The following is a 16732-nucleotide window of genomic DNA, read 5'->3' as shown; positions in this document are numbered from 1 at the left end:
GTTCTCCGGGTCAATTTTTTGTAATCCAATATAATATACATATACATACATATATTCTGCCACATGTGTCATTTCTCCCTGACCCATGATGTGTAAAACATGACATAAACTAATTAATGAAATCTATGAAAGAAATCTATGAAATGTAAACATATGAGGTAGATATTTCCCAGTCCTTTCAAACAAACACTGCCACCACCATGTCATATGTGTTGTTGGGTGTGGGGAGCACCATGGTAGCTGAAAATAAGCACTTAAAGTAAAATTATTAAAGCATGTTTTTCTACCTAAACTCAACCATGTTGCGCTAACTGAGTGTAAACCAAATGGAAGTGGACTTTTGCTGCATCAGGCCATATGTAAAGATAAATGTCTTGTTTGTGAGTGATAAATTGACCTAGTGTAGGGGATACAACAAAAATGAGTGGCATAAGGTTGAGTAAGAGCTCCTTTGACCCCCCAGCAAAGTGGTCCACAGCAGGGATTACATCATCAGTCATAACTTCTCTCTTATCTTGGACATGAGGTAGTAATCTGCTAATAATCAGTTGAACGGATGGCTTCAAATCCACATTCCTGGGTGGCAGCCATCAGCACCACAGTAAACACTCAGTTTTTAATACCATGGATAAAAAATACCACAAAAGTTATTGATTCCAAACTTTTTGCAAAAAGCACTCGAAGAATTATACACCCATTTAACATGACTTAAGAATTTATCAATCTTGGAAATTTCTTACACTCATGCTGACATAAACATTTATATAAAGATTAATTCAGATGTGCTCCAGCGAATGAAGCTGGAGCTGTTTTCTTCTGTATAGAGTTCAGATGACCTCTAGCTCTAGTCCAGTTCCCCAAGTTATGTGTGTAGGTGTTTTCAGTGGTAGGCTGCAGAAGGCAACAGGCACTAAATCATTTAATTCGACTTCAGGAGAGAGAGAAAGAAAGATCCCCTTTCCAGTCAGACACAGGCCAAACACACACAGACACACACAGCACTAACCCTAAATTACAGGGGAGCACCAAAATCATTCACTTATGCACTCTCTGGTAACTCAGACATTTAGTTCATTCCCCGTTTCACTCTCCAAATTAAAGTGTGGCACAAAAGGCTTTCAAGTGTTGGCATGCGTTATATTGTGTCATGAAATTATGTAGCACTGATGCCAACACTTACTGCTATATAATCATCAATTATGCCTGGTATTTTACATGCATGTTTAAATGCCAGTATGTGTGGAGGCTTCAGGGGCATCAACGCTCAGTTAATGCAGCAGTGAAATGTAAAACACCTCCGGAATGAAGCATCGGCCTCGACCGACGCACAGAATAATAATGAAAGACGTGCTGTCAATAAACGATCACTGAATAAAAATGGTATATTTTGCGGTATGATGGAGTCTTCTCCCCATAAAACATTAAAAGCTCAAGCTAGGATTTGCTATACTGAGCACATAATTTATGGGTAGAACTATGGGTAGAAGAGTAGAACATCCAGCCAAAAGTTGACTTAGGACCTCATAAGTGCCATTTTTAGTCTTTTATAATACATGATGTTGGGATATTTCATCTCCACAGAGCTATAGAACTCAAAAATAAGACTCTGGCTTAAATAATGTACCAGTCACATTCATAAATAGAACGAGAATAGAATACATGTATGTCATCCTAAATTAGGGAATGTAACCTATGTGTGCTGATCCAAACTGCTCTCTCTGTGTAGGTGGAACTCTCTGACAGCACCTCCCACACCATCACCGACGCCTATGCTGGGAAGGAATACATCATCCAGGTAATGAGATTTTATATTGTAGACTGGCAAAGACCTGATGGTTAGCACTGTCGCCTCACACCAAGAAGGTCCCTGGTTCAATCCGGAAGCAAGATCACCCTGAGAATGTGCCCTAGCCAGAGTAAACGAGGAACACCATTCTAAAAGTAAATGTTGGGTTGATTAGGGGTTTTAAATTGATTAGACTACCATGTGTTTACTGTGTATGTACCTGCCTCTCACCCAGCTCGGATAGGACAAAGGATGTTAAAAAAATAAATGGATAAATCGGAACCTTAAGATCGACTCTGTTGTATCACCTACTGACTCTTCAAATGATACTGTAGGTAAAATAATGATATGTATCTTATATGTTATCAACAGGTGGCTGCCAAGGACACAGAGATTGGAACATGGAGTGACTGGAGCGTTGCTGTGCATGCTACACCCTGGATTGAAGATCCTCTGCCAATCACTTCCACAACTGAAGTAGACTTTCCTACCGGTAAGGTTACGGCCTTATTAGTCTGAAGTCTGAAGATGTGTTCATTAACACAGTGATGCAGTGATACAGTACGTCTGTTGGTTCCACTTGCATGGACTGTAAAGATGAGGCTAAGGAGAATAGAAAGAAACAGTAGTAATATTATCCTGTTATTCATAGTAAAGATATTTTTTCTTATTGTTAATTTTTTGTGAGAAAGATAATTGCATAGTGAACAAAGGGTTACTCTGTTTGGGACTGTGAGTGTGGAGAAGTCTTGCTGAAGTATTTCTATAATGCTGTTTGGTTTTTCTCAGCCTTGTACCTTATCATCTGGAGGAATCATCGCAATGATGATCAAATATTCCTATAATGTTTTGAACATCATTCCCTGTGCTCACGGCTGTCAAACAGTAAATTTTCCGAATCATTTGGGTATGAAATTAGGTTTGGTTAATAACTTTCTTTGTGATTAAATTGAGTAGACTTTGAGCATTTGATAGCCTTGAACTTTTATCACAGTTTAAGCTATAAGATCCAGCAGCCTTGAGACAAATCGACACACATCAACCGGAGTGCCTGAGTGCTGCCTCGGGGTAAAACTGTTCCATCCTTTTTAAAAATGCTCACGTCTCTCCCTCTAAACTCCTACTTGGCTCTCCTACAGCACAACAAGTGTTTGTATACATCAAAGACGATCATTAACTGAAGTTCAGTCTATGCATTACCTGTGTTGACTTAAAGAGCTACTCTCAGGGACAGGAACAATCTCTGGAAATTATAGTCGGCACCCCTCAGTATCAAGCCATCATGGCTCGCTTGTCAAATACTGATGATCCGTGAACAACAAGACATCCATACCAGGCTGGAATACATTTCTCACACCATAGTGGAAGAGCGGATAAGAAACAGCAGCACACATAATGAACAAGGACAACATTCATCATGTCATGTTAATGTAGGGACTGTATACTTAATAGGCAGATTAGCATTACAACAACTGAATCGCTGATGATATTATGCTTTGTTACCAATATTTACCACTTTTTCCCACTGATCACACCCTAAAGTACATGTCTACATCAACAAGTCTGCATTATTACCTGCACTTCTTTACTGGAGCATATATATTCCATGGATACATTAACCTTATATTGAACTTTAAAAGCCTATAAACAAGAGAGCACTTCAGCCAGTGATGGGCCAATATTCAGTCCTTTGCTTTTATATTAAAAGCTGCATAAGGACGAAGGACGAAACTAAAACTGGTTCTTGCTGATATAGACCACATGAATAAAGGCGGTACGTTCTATTTGTTGCTGCATTGGATAATAACCATACATATACATATCATGTATATCACTGTCTTCAGAGGTTTAAAGAAAGAGCTCTACAATTTGCCATACACACCTTCGCTTGTATGGTCATACGTTTACAATCTGCTCAAGTTTCGGTTTTGGATTTTATACAGCATAGACTAATTTGATAATTAGCTAGACCACCACTACAATACATCACTAAGGATAAGCTCTAAATTCATACGTTTGATAAGTAGAGTTTGTTGTACACAGGTTTACACACACATACAACAGGGATAAGATAAAATGTCAACATGTGCCACATATTAATTGGCTGTTTACTTAATACAATATGCATGTTCAAATAATTGGAAAAGTTTGTTTCTCTCTCTCACTCTCTGGTTGTCCACAGAAACTGCATTCGAAACAGTACAACACTGACTCCTGTTGGTCAGGAGTAGCACTACATAATGATCACCAAACACTTGAATGTGCCCTGCATACCTGGGAATACACAAACACATGCTTGCAAACAACCTGCAGCCTCTTCTAACACTCCTTCATACACAAACACAGCATCACACACACACACACACACAGTACTACCATCTGATAGCATGCAGCGTGCACCTTCACAAACACTTGCTCAGTACACAGTGTATTATTCTTGTTCTCAGGGAAAGAACAGGTTATTGGGATTCTGCTCATGCCTCTTCTCGATCCAGCTGCCGCTCCTCTGCTTCCCTTCTCTCCCTTTCCTCGTCCCCTTCTCTCTCTCTCTCCCTCTCCTTCCTTCCTTCTCACCTCTAGTCTCTCTATCTCTTTCTATTTCCATCATTCTCTGTATTGATCACGCTGTCTTTTGCTTACCTTTTGTCACTTCACACCTCTCTCACTTGGCACCTTTTTTTTACAGATGTTATTTGGCTGGGTGACTGATTACAGCTGTGCCAGTGGCTGTGTGCAGCTGCAAACGCTCTGTTGATATCAATAAAATGACTGCAGGGTTTGGTTGTTGTTCCCACTAGTGGATGCACCATCACTTTTATTTATTTATTTATTTATTTTTGAATAAGGGCTGTTCAGGACTTTATTTTGATTGCATTTTTATCGACCTGCATTTTCACTTAAATGTGCAACAGAACAAAAAACAACACATTGATAAAACAAACAGTAATGCTTTCCAAGCTTAAAAGTTGCAATGATTTTCAGTGATTTATTTATTTTTTTCTGTTTCTGAATTATTGTGCAGTCTTAAATATTTTTGCACAAACCTATGTGTGCAGCAATGTGGATATCAAGTCATCTTTGTGTCTGCAGCGGCCTGTTGTTGGATTGTGAATGAAGCAGGACCCCATCAGGAGGGGAACAAGGAAAATAACTGACTGCCTGTCTACGGCTAGGCCGATAAACACAGAAAGTTCTGCAGGGCCTGCCTTTTTTTTTCTTTCTTTTTTTCAGCTGACCAGCTTGTTAACATCTCCACAATGGCCAATATTTTCTGGCTGCTCAGCCGAATAGTAAATGATCAGACTTCCTGTGACTTATTGATTGCACAGCACAGAGTCCAAGCACACAGTTGCACATTCTCCATTCCCTCTCTCTCTCTCCGTCTTCCTCTTGTCTTGGCCGTACCACACGTCCTCGTCCTCCTTTTCTATCAGCGATATCAGGTCACGGACATGTAGAGAAGCAGTTGCACTTGTTCTGTTTCCTTGACTTCACATGTGCAGACAGACGACATTTAGAACCCCCCTCTCTCAGTGATTGGGTCATTGCTTGGCGACCACATTCCAAAAAAGTAAAAAGCAGATCAGCTCGGGGCTTTAAAAAGTTGCAGCACAACCTCAGTGTCGGAAACATCAAACATATACGTTTCTGCCTCGCCCACTCGGTGAGACAGAAACTGGACACTGTCTAGCACCAAACATTAGATATCACTTCTTATATCTTTGATGTCTGCTACTATTTATAAATGCTTAGTTTCTGTTTCACAGCATGTAGTGGAACACGATGTCTGTAGTGCTTAATAAGCAGCAACCACCACTTCTAAATGTTAAATCCAGGGCTGAGGAAGGCTGTGGAAAGCTTTCTTTCTGTATCCAAAAAAGTGTATTGATTGATTGTAGAGCCAACACTTTAGCAATGAAGAGCTGTAAGTAAAAGGTGCCTACTAGTTCAATGTCAAATGTCCAATCATAGCTGACACTCAGGGATATGAGACTTTTTAAAAACATGATTTCTCATAAAATAGATTAAAGAGGTTCCTATAACATCAATCATGGTACCCTTAGGTTATCCAGCACTCTCATATGGCTCTGTGGTAGGGATATCTATCCATCTACCCGTTTATCCAAAGTTGTGTTGCCATGGAGGCAGACATCATCGTTCTAGTTTTCTCCCTCCGTGGCACCACCAGATGCGACATGTAATCCCTCCACTGAGTTCATAAGGTCTCCTCCCTAGGGGGAAACTCCCTCCAAGGGAAGGTGACAAAGACACATCCAACTACCTCAACTGGCTCAGCAGAGCATCAAGTACTCCTGTCCAATCCACACTATACTCTTCAGTCTAAGAGTTCGCAATCTTTGGGTCAGATCAAGCTTCTGCTGATGCGGATCCATTTGTCTGCAAACAAGAAATCTGGGTAATTATCCTTCTCACAGAGCACTCCAAACTCTTAGCTTGTCTCTGAACCTATTCTGAATGAATCAAGACAACGATCCTGAGGCTGCGCCTTGAGATCCTTTCCATGAATATTCATTAGAAACTGAATCAGAGATAAGAGGCACACTTACCTGAGTCCAACTCGATTATACACAAAGGGTCACACAGGAGTGGACTCATACGTGTGGTACATGATCATTCTGTAAGCCTTCTCCATGTGGACTCAGTTCTCACCCCAGGGTGCCCATCCATGCATCCATCCATTTTCTTAACCTGCTCTGTGCTTTACCACAGGGTCAGGGGGTCAATGGGCAACCCTAGACAGGTCAACAGTCTATCACAAGGCTGCTAATGAGATCATAAAGTAAAATTGTCCAAAGGCAACAAGCAAAAACCTAAAGCCTAACGTCCAGAATAGAACATTATGCAGGCCTCAGACATCAACATTATTTGTATAAACAGCTGAGACAGTTCAAGTCTTTCAGCAGGTTAATCTCATTAGTTTCTCCTCCCTTAGTGCATGCAGTCTTTCTGCTCCTCCATCACCACTTTTCCCTCCGCTGTTTATCAATCCTCTTTGCTCACGTCCCTGTCTCGTCTCCTGTTTACCTGTCCTCAACTAGCTTGTTACATCAGCACACGCAACATAACCGTCTCCTCTTCTCATCGGCATTTTTTATTTCCTTTCCTCACTCCAAAGCATGATGTTTCGCTGCAGGCAGGAAGCATTGCATTGAGCTGCTGAATGCGTTCAAGGTATCCTCTCTCTCTCTCTCTCTCTCTCTCTTTTTCTCACTGGCTATTTCACACCTGGCTGCTTCTTTCTAATATCAGCAGACTCCCAACGCACAACTACACAACAGTCATTAATTAGAAGGAGAGGGAAATCATATTCTCTCTCCAAAAAAAAAAAATGCAAGACCGAGTGGCAAACAGCGAGAGCGAGTTAATATCTGCTGTGCTGCCTGCAGCTGTTGCAACAGCAAACTGTATTATCTCTATTTGAAATGCAGCGTAACCAAACTCATGCAAATAATTCCTTTGCAATATATCTCTATAACTCCTATGTGCTTGAATGCAATTATACTAAAATATAGGAGAGTATCATAACTTGGTAACTGTGTGGACCTTTATTATTTAGATTTTCAATTGTTTTAAGGTTTTAATGGGTCGAACGCACTTCCTCCCCCACTCACCCCCTGCGTCGGGCTTCACTTCTCACCCTCTTCCTGTTTTTCTTCTCTCCATATTTCTTCCATCTACTTTGCTTTCTGTCTTTGTCCTTTTATCTCCCTGCGGCTTCAGCATGAATGAGATTTTTTTGTCCAGTTCACTTCATAACTGCCTTGACAAGTCCTATATTGATTACGGTTGCAGATTAGAATTGATTTTGCTCTTCACTGTATTTTCCTTCCTGCTCAGTTCTTTCCAGTACGATGAGCGATTTTTCAGGTGCCATTCATCAGAACAGCGTTTTGAACAAAACAATTGTACATTGTTTAACCAAGACAAAACCAAACTTTCCAAGGATTTAGGGGGTAATTAGAAATACATATGCTTATTATGTGTTTTCTGATTGTTTTGGTTTTTTGCAGAGACTAAGACCTCACCCATCCCGTCCTCTAACGCACCACAGAAGGCTGAACCTCCAGTGGGCAGAGCTGCCAGAGTCCTCACATTCTTCTCCCCTTTGCTGTTAGGAATGCTGCTGCTATTCATGTGGTGAGAACACACAAACACACTTTCTGTCTCCCTTTCTCACACACACATAGACTCCTCTTTATAAGCAGTCTACAACCCCTCATTTTGGAATTGATTATGAACTCAGCCATCCACTCATATATTGGCAGGTCGATGCATGTCTGTTGAGGTCAAGAGCATGTTTAATAGACCAAGAGCAACAACAATTGGGTGAGTTTGTTTTATGACGCACCCCCTCCTCCTTTCCTCCTTTTTTCCTTTTTCTTTTGCAGACCCCTTCTAAATGGATTGAAGAAAAAAAAATCAATCCAAAGTTGTCCCATTTCATTAATTTTTACAGAGTGTAACCCTATAAATGATGTCATTATAGTATTAATGTGTCATGGTCTGGATGTAACTGTATCAGGATTTGTCCTGACAGCCTGCATCTAAATAAGGGTTGACGCTTTTAAACATGGCTGCCATCCACCCAGTTTTAACCACATGGTTAAACATCACTTCCTGTGAATGAATAAACGTTTTTACAAGAATAAACAAACAAAAGGATTAAGTCACATGCATGTAGCTGTATATTAATTGTACACATCAATCACAGCTAAGTTCTTATTGGCTGAAGTTAATCCATTATCAGACAGTAACAGACACTCCACCCTATCACCTGCCATATGTTAAATGTATATGAGCTTGATATTTTAGTCCTCTACGTTCATGTGGGGAGGGACTTGTAGCCATGGTAGCTGAAAATGGCAACGGCAGAAGGGAATTATTTTCCTTGTATAACCTGTTTAATGTTATGATATTGTGTGTTTTAGGACAAATCACAACATTTACCTAAACCATCACCCTGCTTAACATTTAACTAACAGCAAGTGAGAACAAAACAGTCCATGTCATCAGGGGGACTTGAACGTAGGACACAAGGAAGGGTAGACCCTACTTCCCTGGCTCCCAGTGTGGGCTTTTTCTTATGTATTGGTCCAATATGGGTAATATGGTCATATGTTATCCTGTTGCCATAGGATGTGAAAACCTCATCCTCATCATCCTCTTTTGAAAAAAAAGTTAATAATAAGACCAAATGCAACATTTGTTGTGTGTATCATACAGTTTCCAAGTATGACCATAATCATAAGTCAAAAGTACAAATTTAAGTTACATTTTTTTTTTTAAAAATGCAGAAAAGACTGAACAAAGTATTGCTGTTTTCTTCTTTGTTGCCTCATTCTTACACCACAACCCTTCCAGACTCTCTTGTGACTCTAAGGAAAAACTCATCTGAGACTTTTCTAACTAAGATGTTTTCTCTTGGTATTCTCTAAGTATTATGAACGCAAGACTTTACTTGCTTTATTGTGATGCCTTATTTGTGCTTGTTTCTCTTTTCCCAGATGTAATTGTCTTATTCCCGAAGGGTGTGGAGAAATAGGAGAAAGAATAAGAAGAGGAGGAGGAGGAGGAGGCTGGCATTTTTTCTATTTTGCACATGTTTCAAGGATACAGTGCATCGATCATTTCTGTCCATCACACAGTTACTCACCAAAATTACTTAGACGTGGAATCAGACGATGATAATGCGATTCAGCATTTTTGATTAATGGTGACATGGAAATTCTTCTGAGGAACTTTGAAACAAAAAGTGGCATCATCATCAACAACAACAACAGCAGCAGCAGCAGCAACAGGAGCAGCAGCAAAAATCAACAAAAACAGTCTTACGTCACCCCCTGGTGGCTCTGATGTGCCACAGCAGACTGATTTGTTCAGTTTGGTTTGGGAAGCTCCTCTTCAGAACAAGAAAATCAGTCAGCTGACATCTCTTTGTTAACTTTTTTTGTTCTTTTTTTATTTTATTCATTAATTGATACTTTTTTATGCTAGTACACACAAACACACATGTGCGTGTTTGTGTGTATGTATGGTTTACCGAAGTGGCCCCTCACACAGTTTAATCATCATGCCAAAGACTTCACTTCCACCACCAACAAAAACAATGGATCCCAAACAATTCACTGAGCTTCCCGAAGCCTGTGCCTGTCTTCATCATGGGTTGACAACCCCCCCTTAAGAAAGTTGTGCGTGTATGTGCGTGTGGATACAAATCTGAGAGGAACCCTGCAGCTGCTGTTTATGTAGACCCACAAAAAAAAAGTCAATTTAGACTCTTTGGAATCTGCACACCTCCAGTGGCTGAATCAAACTGACAGAGCGAGCTGCTTTTCAGTATGAGGACTAACACTAAGAAGTAGTCTGGCTAATTTTAGACAGTTAGCTTTATGTCGTGCTTTCAGCCAAGAGGATTGTATGGCAAATAAAATAAAAGTGGATTTGAGACTGATTAATTTTCTGACCACCCCTTTTTTGTTTTTTTTTTGCTTTGACTTTGTATCGACAAAGCTTGTTATTGAAGCGTTCATACTGTACGAGCTACGTTTATTTTTATTTTTCATTCTGCTCTGTGCTGTAAAATACAATAACACGACAACAGTTTGCTTTCCAAATTCTTTGATGCCTTTACAAGCATTAAAAAAAATGTCTTTTCGCAGTTTACATTTCAAATAGCCAATATCACCAGTTAATATTATGTTATTCAAAGGAATATTGATGTGTTTATTGTATTTTTCTTTTTCAATTTTATGGACAAATAATAAAAGACACATATAGGGTTTTAGTTTGTTGGTTTTTTTTTCAGACATTCATAATGGCTTAATTCTCCTTGATCCTATTTTGTAAACTATGATATGTAACTTTAACATTGAACAAAAAGTTTATTATTTAATAATAATAATAATGTATGTATTAGCAGTAGAATGTCGTAACCTGTACCTGGGGTCTTTTTTATAGATGTATATACAATGACAGGTTTCAACCATTAAATGTGACCATTTCACAATGAATTCTGACACGCTGGCCTCATACTCATTTTCTCATATTTTCAAGGGGAGACATTCAGAAATTTTACTAAATTATTAATTTGTGACACACTTGTGTCGACATTTTTGTTTCATTTGAGGTTTTACAAAGCTTTCTCTTATTATGTCAGAATATGAATTCGATATTTTCCTCTATATCGCTCTCAAGGAAGGCTGATGTAATTGCATCTGACAACAGATACTATTTTTGCAGGTCATTTTCTGAAAAATCTCAACAGTGTGTACTTTTAACACATCAAATAAGACACTTTCTCCCTAGGTCCAAACATGTAAGCAGCATTCCACGTGAGTGAAAAATATCACCTCACAGATGATTTGGGGGGTGGTACTTTTAGTGCATCAGCATCAGTGCATCTTGGAGCAGCACACAGCTCAGGGATTTTGGGCCCTTGGCCAATTGTGACTCTTCATGAAGTAAACAACCTCATCCTCATCATGCAAGTAAATAATTACATGTTTCTGAGTTTAACCAAGCTAGACAGCTAGTTTTTTGTTTTCCTTAATTTCCAATATTTTTTATAAAACAGACAAACAGGGTGGTACATAGACTTGTGTGTGAGGTTAATTATGTTAATTGGTGACAGTGATTCTTTGTTTCTGTGTGGCCCAGTGATGATAGACTGGCACTAGGTTCAGCCTTTTACATTGGCAGCAGGGATTGGCACCCATGGGTAGGAGGCCAGGGGTCAGATAATGAACACTATTATTCTTTATGAGATGAAAATAACAAACATGACTCATTCTGTGTTGAACCAGTGTCCGATTATCAACTCACTCAACATAAGGAGGAGTATAAGAGAGACTGTTGGTCAAAATTTCCCTCCTGACCTTTTAGCTCTCACTCCCTGTGCCTCTCCTGAATCTGTCTCCCTGTCTCCCTCCCCTCTCACATGCCCTCTTTCTTTCATTATTCTGACAAGTTCTGGCAGGCCGATTTGGGAGACCCAGGACAAATCAATACACCATCTAACAGCTGTCAGATGGAGTCCTCTGTGTGTGTGCGTGTGTGTAGACAATAATGTATCTGCTTGGGTGAGTATTGCATTCATTATTCCCTCCTTACTTCCTTCTTGCTTATACTGGCCACCCCCTTTCTTTTTTATTTAATTTTTTTTATAAACAGAGGTGTCATTGAAAACTTAATATTTACAATGAGAGAGCATGATATGAACAAGAGAGGGCATGGAGGACATTTCATCCTTCTTCTCTGCATTGCAAATATAATGCATTTCTATGGTGATAAAGTGGTGTGCTTAAACCATTAAAACTTTGAATTACACTTGAAATGCTCAGCCATGCTCTCTTTGTCTGCAGCCACAGTGAGCCAAATTAACCTCAGGTATATAGGAAGATGTGTGTGGAGGCGTGTATGCACATGTGTGTGTGTGCCATCTAGAGCCTGTCAGTTCTGACCGCCTTGCTCTGCTCTAATGACTAGTTTGACCTTTCACTGAAAACTGGATGAATGACACGATCTCTGCCTCCCTCTCACTTCTGCCCATGGCTTCTGGCTCTCACCACTTTTAAACACTCTACCTGCTGCCTCTCCATTTTTTCCTCTCTGTTGACTCTCTCTGACTGACTGCTCTTGTCTATCATCCTAATATTATAAATATTCATGTTAATATCTCCACACACATTCGTCATCTTGCCATATGTTGTCCATTTTTCGCCTCTTTTTACACCAAGCTAAAACAGCTCTGCCGCATATTTTTCCATTTACTAGGCAGCTCAGTGATGAGAGAGGTGCTAATTTAATCTTAATTAAATCTGTTTATTAATGAGGTTGTTATTTACAGAAGCATTAAACAGCCCAGCAACAGAGACATTTTACACCAGTTTTGAGTTCATAAAAAAAGATGCAAAAACAGCCTTTTACAGTCATATTCAGAATCATCTAATCATGGTAGGACGTAGTATGAACAACAACATCAAACATTATTTATTCAGCAAAATTTAATTAGGTGAGCTGCAGCAGGTGCTGCTGATCATCAGACCTTGATGAATTGATCATCAGCAGGTAATACACATTTCCCTTCCTGGGGTGGTCTCTCAGTGGTGCATCGTGAGAGTCGGAGTCTGTTGCTGAACAAACTCCTGTAGCTGGTCAGCACAGTGTGGAGTGGGTGAGAGGGACAGTCCAGTATGGTCTTTATTTTGGACAACATCCTCCTCTGACACACCTCTGTCAGAGAGTCCAGGTCCTCTGTCCTTCCTGATGATTCTGTTGAGTCTGTTTATGTCCTTCACCCTCAGACTGCCGCCCCAGCAGACAACAGCATACATGATGGCACTGGCCACCACAGACTCAGAGAACATCCTCAGCATCATCCTGCAGACGTTGAAGGACCTCAGCTGCCTCAGAAAGTAGAGGCGACTCTGGCCCTTCCTGTAAACAGTGTCCACATTCTTACTCCAGTCCAGTTTGTGGTCCAAGTACATTCCCAGGTAATGTACTCCTCCACCACCTCCACACTGACCCCTTTGATGCTGGTAGGGGTCACTGGAGCCTTTGTCCTCCTCAGATCCACCACTAGTTCCAGGTGACAAAGTTATCCACCACAGACCTGTACTCCCTCTCATCACCACCAGATACATCCAACCACTGCAGATTCATCAGAGAATTTCTGGAGTTGGCAGGTCTCTGTGCAGTTAACCCCTTTAAACCTCCTGCTAAGCTAGCAATGGAGAAGCTACATCAGTTTGTTAGCCAGCATGTGCCACATCAGCCAGCGTTTTTGATTGTGGCAGGAGACTTTAACCATGCCAATCTCAATCCTGCCCAAACTCAACACATATGTAAACTTCCTGACAAGGGAAGGCAACAACTCTGGATCAAGTCTACTGTAAGATCACACATGCCTGCAAAGACAGACCTCTGCCATGTCTGGGACTCAGAGACATCATCTGTCTCCGTCTCTGATCCCAGCCTACAAATCACCTCAGCCACTCAGAGAAACCAACTACAGTCAAAATTTGGAATGAGGAAGCCACATTTTGAGGACAAATATGTGGAATCTTTGCTGAGGGGACAGAACTAGAGGGACACACTGCAGCTGTCCTGTCCTACATAAACTTTTGTTCTGAGAATGTTTCAACAACCAAGTCTTACCAACAAAGTGTTTCCCAAACTAAAACCAAGGTTCAGTGGCAAGGTGAGCACCCTACCTAAACAGCACGATTCTGCATATTTTGTTCAGATTAGAGGATCCTTAGGAGGGGCATCGGCCAGGCCAAGCATAGATACAGCACAAAGAGCACATAGAATACGATTCTGTCTCTGAGCTCTTCAGGCAGTTCCTTTGACCTCATGATCCTCATGTGCTCTAACATGCACTGTGAGCTGTAAGGTCTTATACAGACAGATGTGTGTCTTTCCTAATCAAGTCCAGTCAGTATCATCAAACACAGCTGGACTCAGATGAAGGTGTAGAACCATCTGAAGGATGATCAGAAGAAATGGACGCACCTGAGTTCAATATATGAGTCACAGCAAAGGCTCTGATACTTAGGACCATGTCATATTTCACTTCTGCAAACATGTCAACAATTCTGTGTTTTTCTGTCAATATGGGGTGCTGTGTGAACATTAATGAGGGAAAAAAAAGGAAAAAAGGAAAAAACTTAAATTATTTAGCAAATGGCTGCAATATAACCAAGAGTGAAAATTTTAAGGGCGTCTGAATAGTTTCTTTACCCACTGTATGATGAAACTCAATATTGGCAGACTGAGAAGACCCACTGGTGTACTGGGAAAATGTGTCTACCCCAACTTACACAAGCTGCACTGGCCTTTTGATGCACACCCCTGCATCCTCTGTGCCATGTGAAAGTCAACACAAGCACATTCACTGCCCTCACCGCCTGTTTTATTATTTCTACTTTTCCTTGCAATCATTGTTATTTCAAAAAGAAAGAAAGAAAAATTAACACTATTAATATAGATATTCATATTTACTGATATAATGGAAAGTAGATCTATTTAATTCCAAAAAGTATACACAGACCACTTAGTTCATTGTAATAGCTTGACCTGTTTAACTATTTTTATCGAACATATGAAGTCTCAAGAGGTCTGTGGATGCTCTCATTCATCCAGGTCATAGTCATGTCCAAGATTTTAAATCGATGCAACTGGACTCAAGGATTGTTTTGAAGACGTTTCACCACTCTGCCCCAAGTGGCTTCTTCAGTTCTGCTGCTGTTCTGCTGCTGTCACATGACTAACACCTCATCCCACAGAGGTCCTGAGCACATAAAAAACACAGATTCCCCACCAGCACAGCAGCAGAACTGAAGAAGCCACTCGGGGATAGTGGTAAAACGTCTAAAAAAAAACAATCATTGAGTCTAGTTGCAGAGTCGTTTTTAAACTCTTGGACAAGCTCTAACAAGCTCTGCCCTTTAGTGAACCAATGTGATGAAAAGCTTCAATGAGTCATGAAGCTTCAGCTCACCATCACTAAATGTTACCATTATGTGCTACATTGAAAAACTTTCACTATATCGCTATACTTTCAACATTAGTATTTGAGACCCATTCACGTGATGCATTAGAAGAATCAACACTACCGCTTTCAATACATGAATAAACCCAAGCCTTTGTGTTCATCACTGAACATCGTTTTTGCTTTAAACCAAGTGTGATGTTTCTCAGCATTACAAGTTTGAATCTGTCCTGCAGCATTTGTCACTCTTTAACATTGCATCGATTCTAATAAGTGGCTTTGCAGGTGTACAGTGAGTTTAAGACCACATGCCACAATGCTACTGTTGTCCGTGTCCATGTTGCTCTTTTCCATCATCAGGTGGCCGATAATTCACCACAATGACACCACACATAGCCATTCAAACACAATGTCTATCACCTGCAGGCTTTCAGTGTATGCTAGCTTTGTGTCCTTCTGTGTTGAGGCTTCGAAGCGCGTGTCAAGTAATGCAAGAAGATTTTTGTGAAGCGCATTTTCTTGGCCCATGTTGTATGTGTGTGGTGACGCCTGCAGCCTGGCGAGCCGTCTGTACCATGTGACCGATACAGGAAATGGTTTAACATCTGATTCAAAATTCCTCACATTTTGTGGACATGGGACTTTGTTGCACCTTTGTTTGTAATATATTACTAAAGTTATTTTTAAATAAAACATGTCCCTATAGCATAAGCACACAACACAAGCACATTCACATCACAACCCTCTCCCCAATTTCCACTTTCCCTTTGGTCCCTGTCATTAACAGACATATTACTGAGTTCATAATTCATAAATTGACATCACAAAAAGGTTTCATTCAGTTATTTAATTCAAAGCTTCTCACATCAAAGCTGTGGTGTCATGTGCATTTGATGGCACAGTATAGCACCATGGAAGTTGGTCATGAGTGAACCAGTTGGATGAAACGTTTCATGCAGCTTCACCACTAATACAGTAGATTTATTGCTCGGGTATCGTTGCACACAATTTAAATGGCCATTAAACAGTGTAGCGCTATAAATACCTTTTACGTGTCCCCAATGCATGCAGTCAGCTGATGCAGTGGCGGTTCTACATTGAATTACTCCCCGGGCAAGACCCCCCTGAGCGAGAAGAAGAGGGAGACAGGACAGAGAGGATGAAGAAGAGAGAGAGGAACAAACATGCACAAACATTACAGAAAACTAACATGACAGGTTGCAAAATGGATAATATGATGCTAAATGGTATGAAAAATAAATTCCCCATTGTCTATATTTTTTAAATTAAACTAACATAAGGCATGTAAACTAGAGCACCACAATTGTACTGGAGCAAACACATGTCCTTGCTTATTCAGACAAAACAAAAATATTTCACTGTACTACAAGAGGACTGCATTTTATACATCAATATAATTCTTTGTTAGC

At 40.3% G+C, this 16732-nt stretch overlaps 1 protein-coding gene across 3 annotated transcripts in view; it reads left to right on the top strand.

The window, feature by feature from the left end:
* LOC114443683 (ciliary neurotrophic factor receptor subunit alpha-like) overlaps nt 1–10592 on the top strand; it is a 117930-nt gene extending 107338 nt beyond the window's left edge. For 2 of the 3 annotated variants that reach the window (XM_028417929.1, XM_028417931.1), the window contains exons 6-10: nt 1727–1795; nt 2159–2279; nt 7819–7945; nt 8074–8134; nt 9313–10592. In XM_028417929.1, coding sequence (XP_028273730.1) covers nt 1727–1795; nt 2159–2279; nt 7819–7945; nt 8074–8092 — 336 coding nt within the window. In that variant the 3' untranslated portion in view covers nt 8093–8134; nt 9313–10592. The remainder of the gene's footprint in view (nt 1–1726; nt 1796–2158; nt 2280–7818; nt 7946–8073; nt 8135–9312) is intronic. The other variant, XM_028417930.1, reaches the window with a different exon arrangement.
* The last annotated feature ends 6140 nt before the right edge of the window (nt 10593–16732 follow it).

Source organism: Parambassis ranga, chromosome 12 (assembly GCF_900634625.1).
Source record: "Parambassis ranga chromosome 12, fParRan2.1, whole genome shotgun sequence".
NCBI classification, from domain to species: domain Eukaryota; kingdom Metazoa; phylum Chordata; class Actinopteri; family Ambassidae; genus Parambassis; species Parambassis ranga.
Note: the sequence above shows the minus strand (reverse complement) of the source record. Positions and strands in the feature narration are given on the sequence as shown.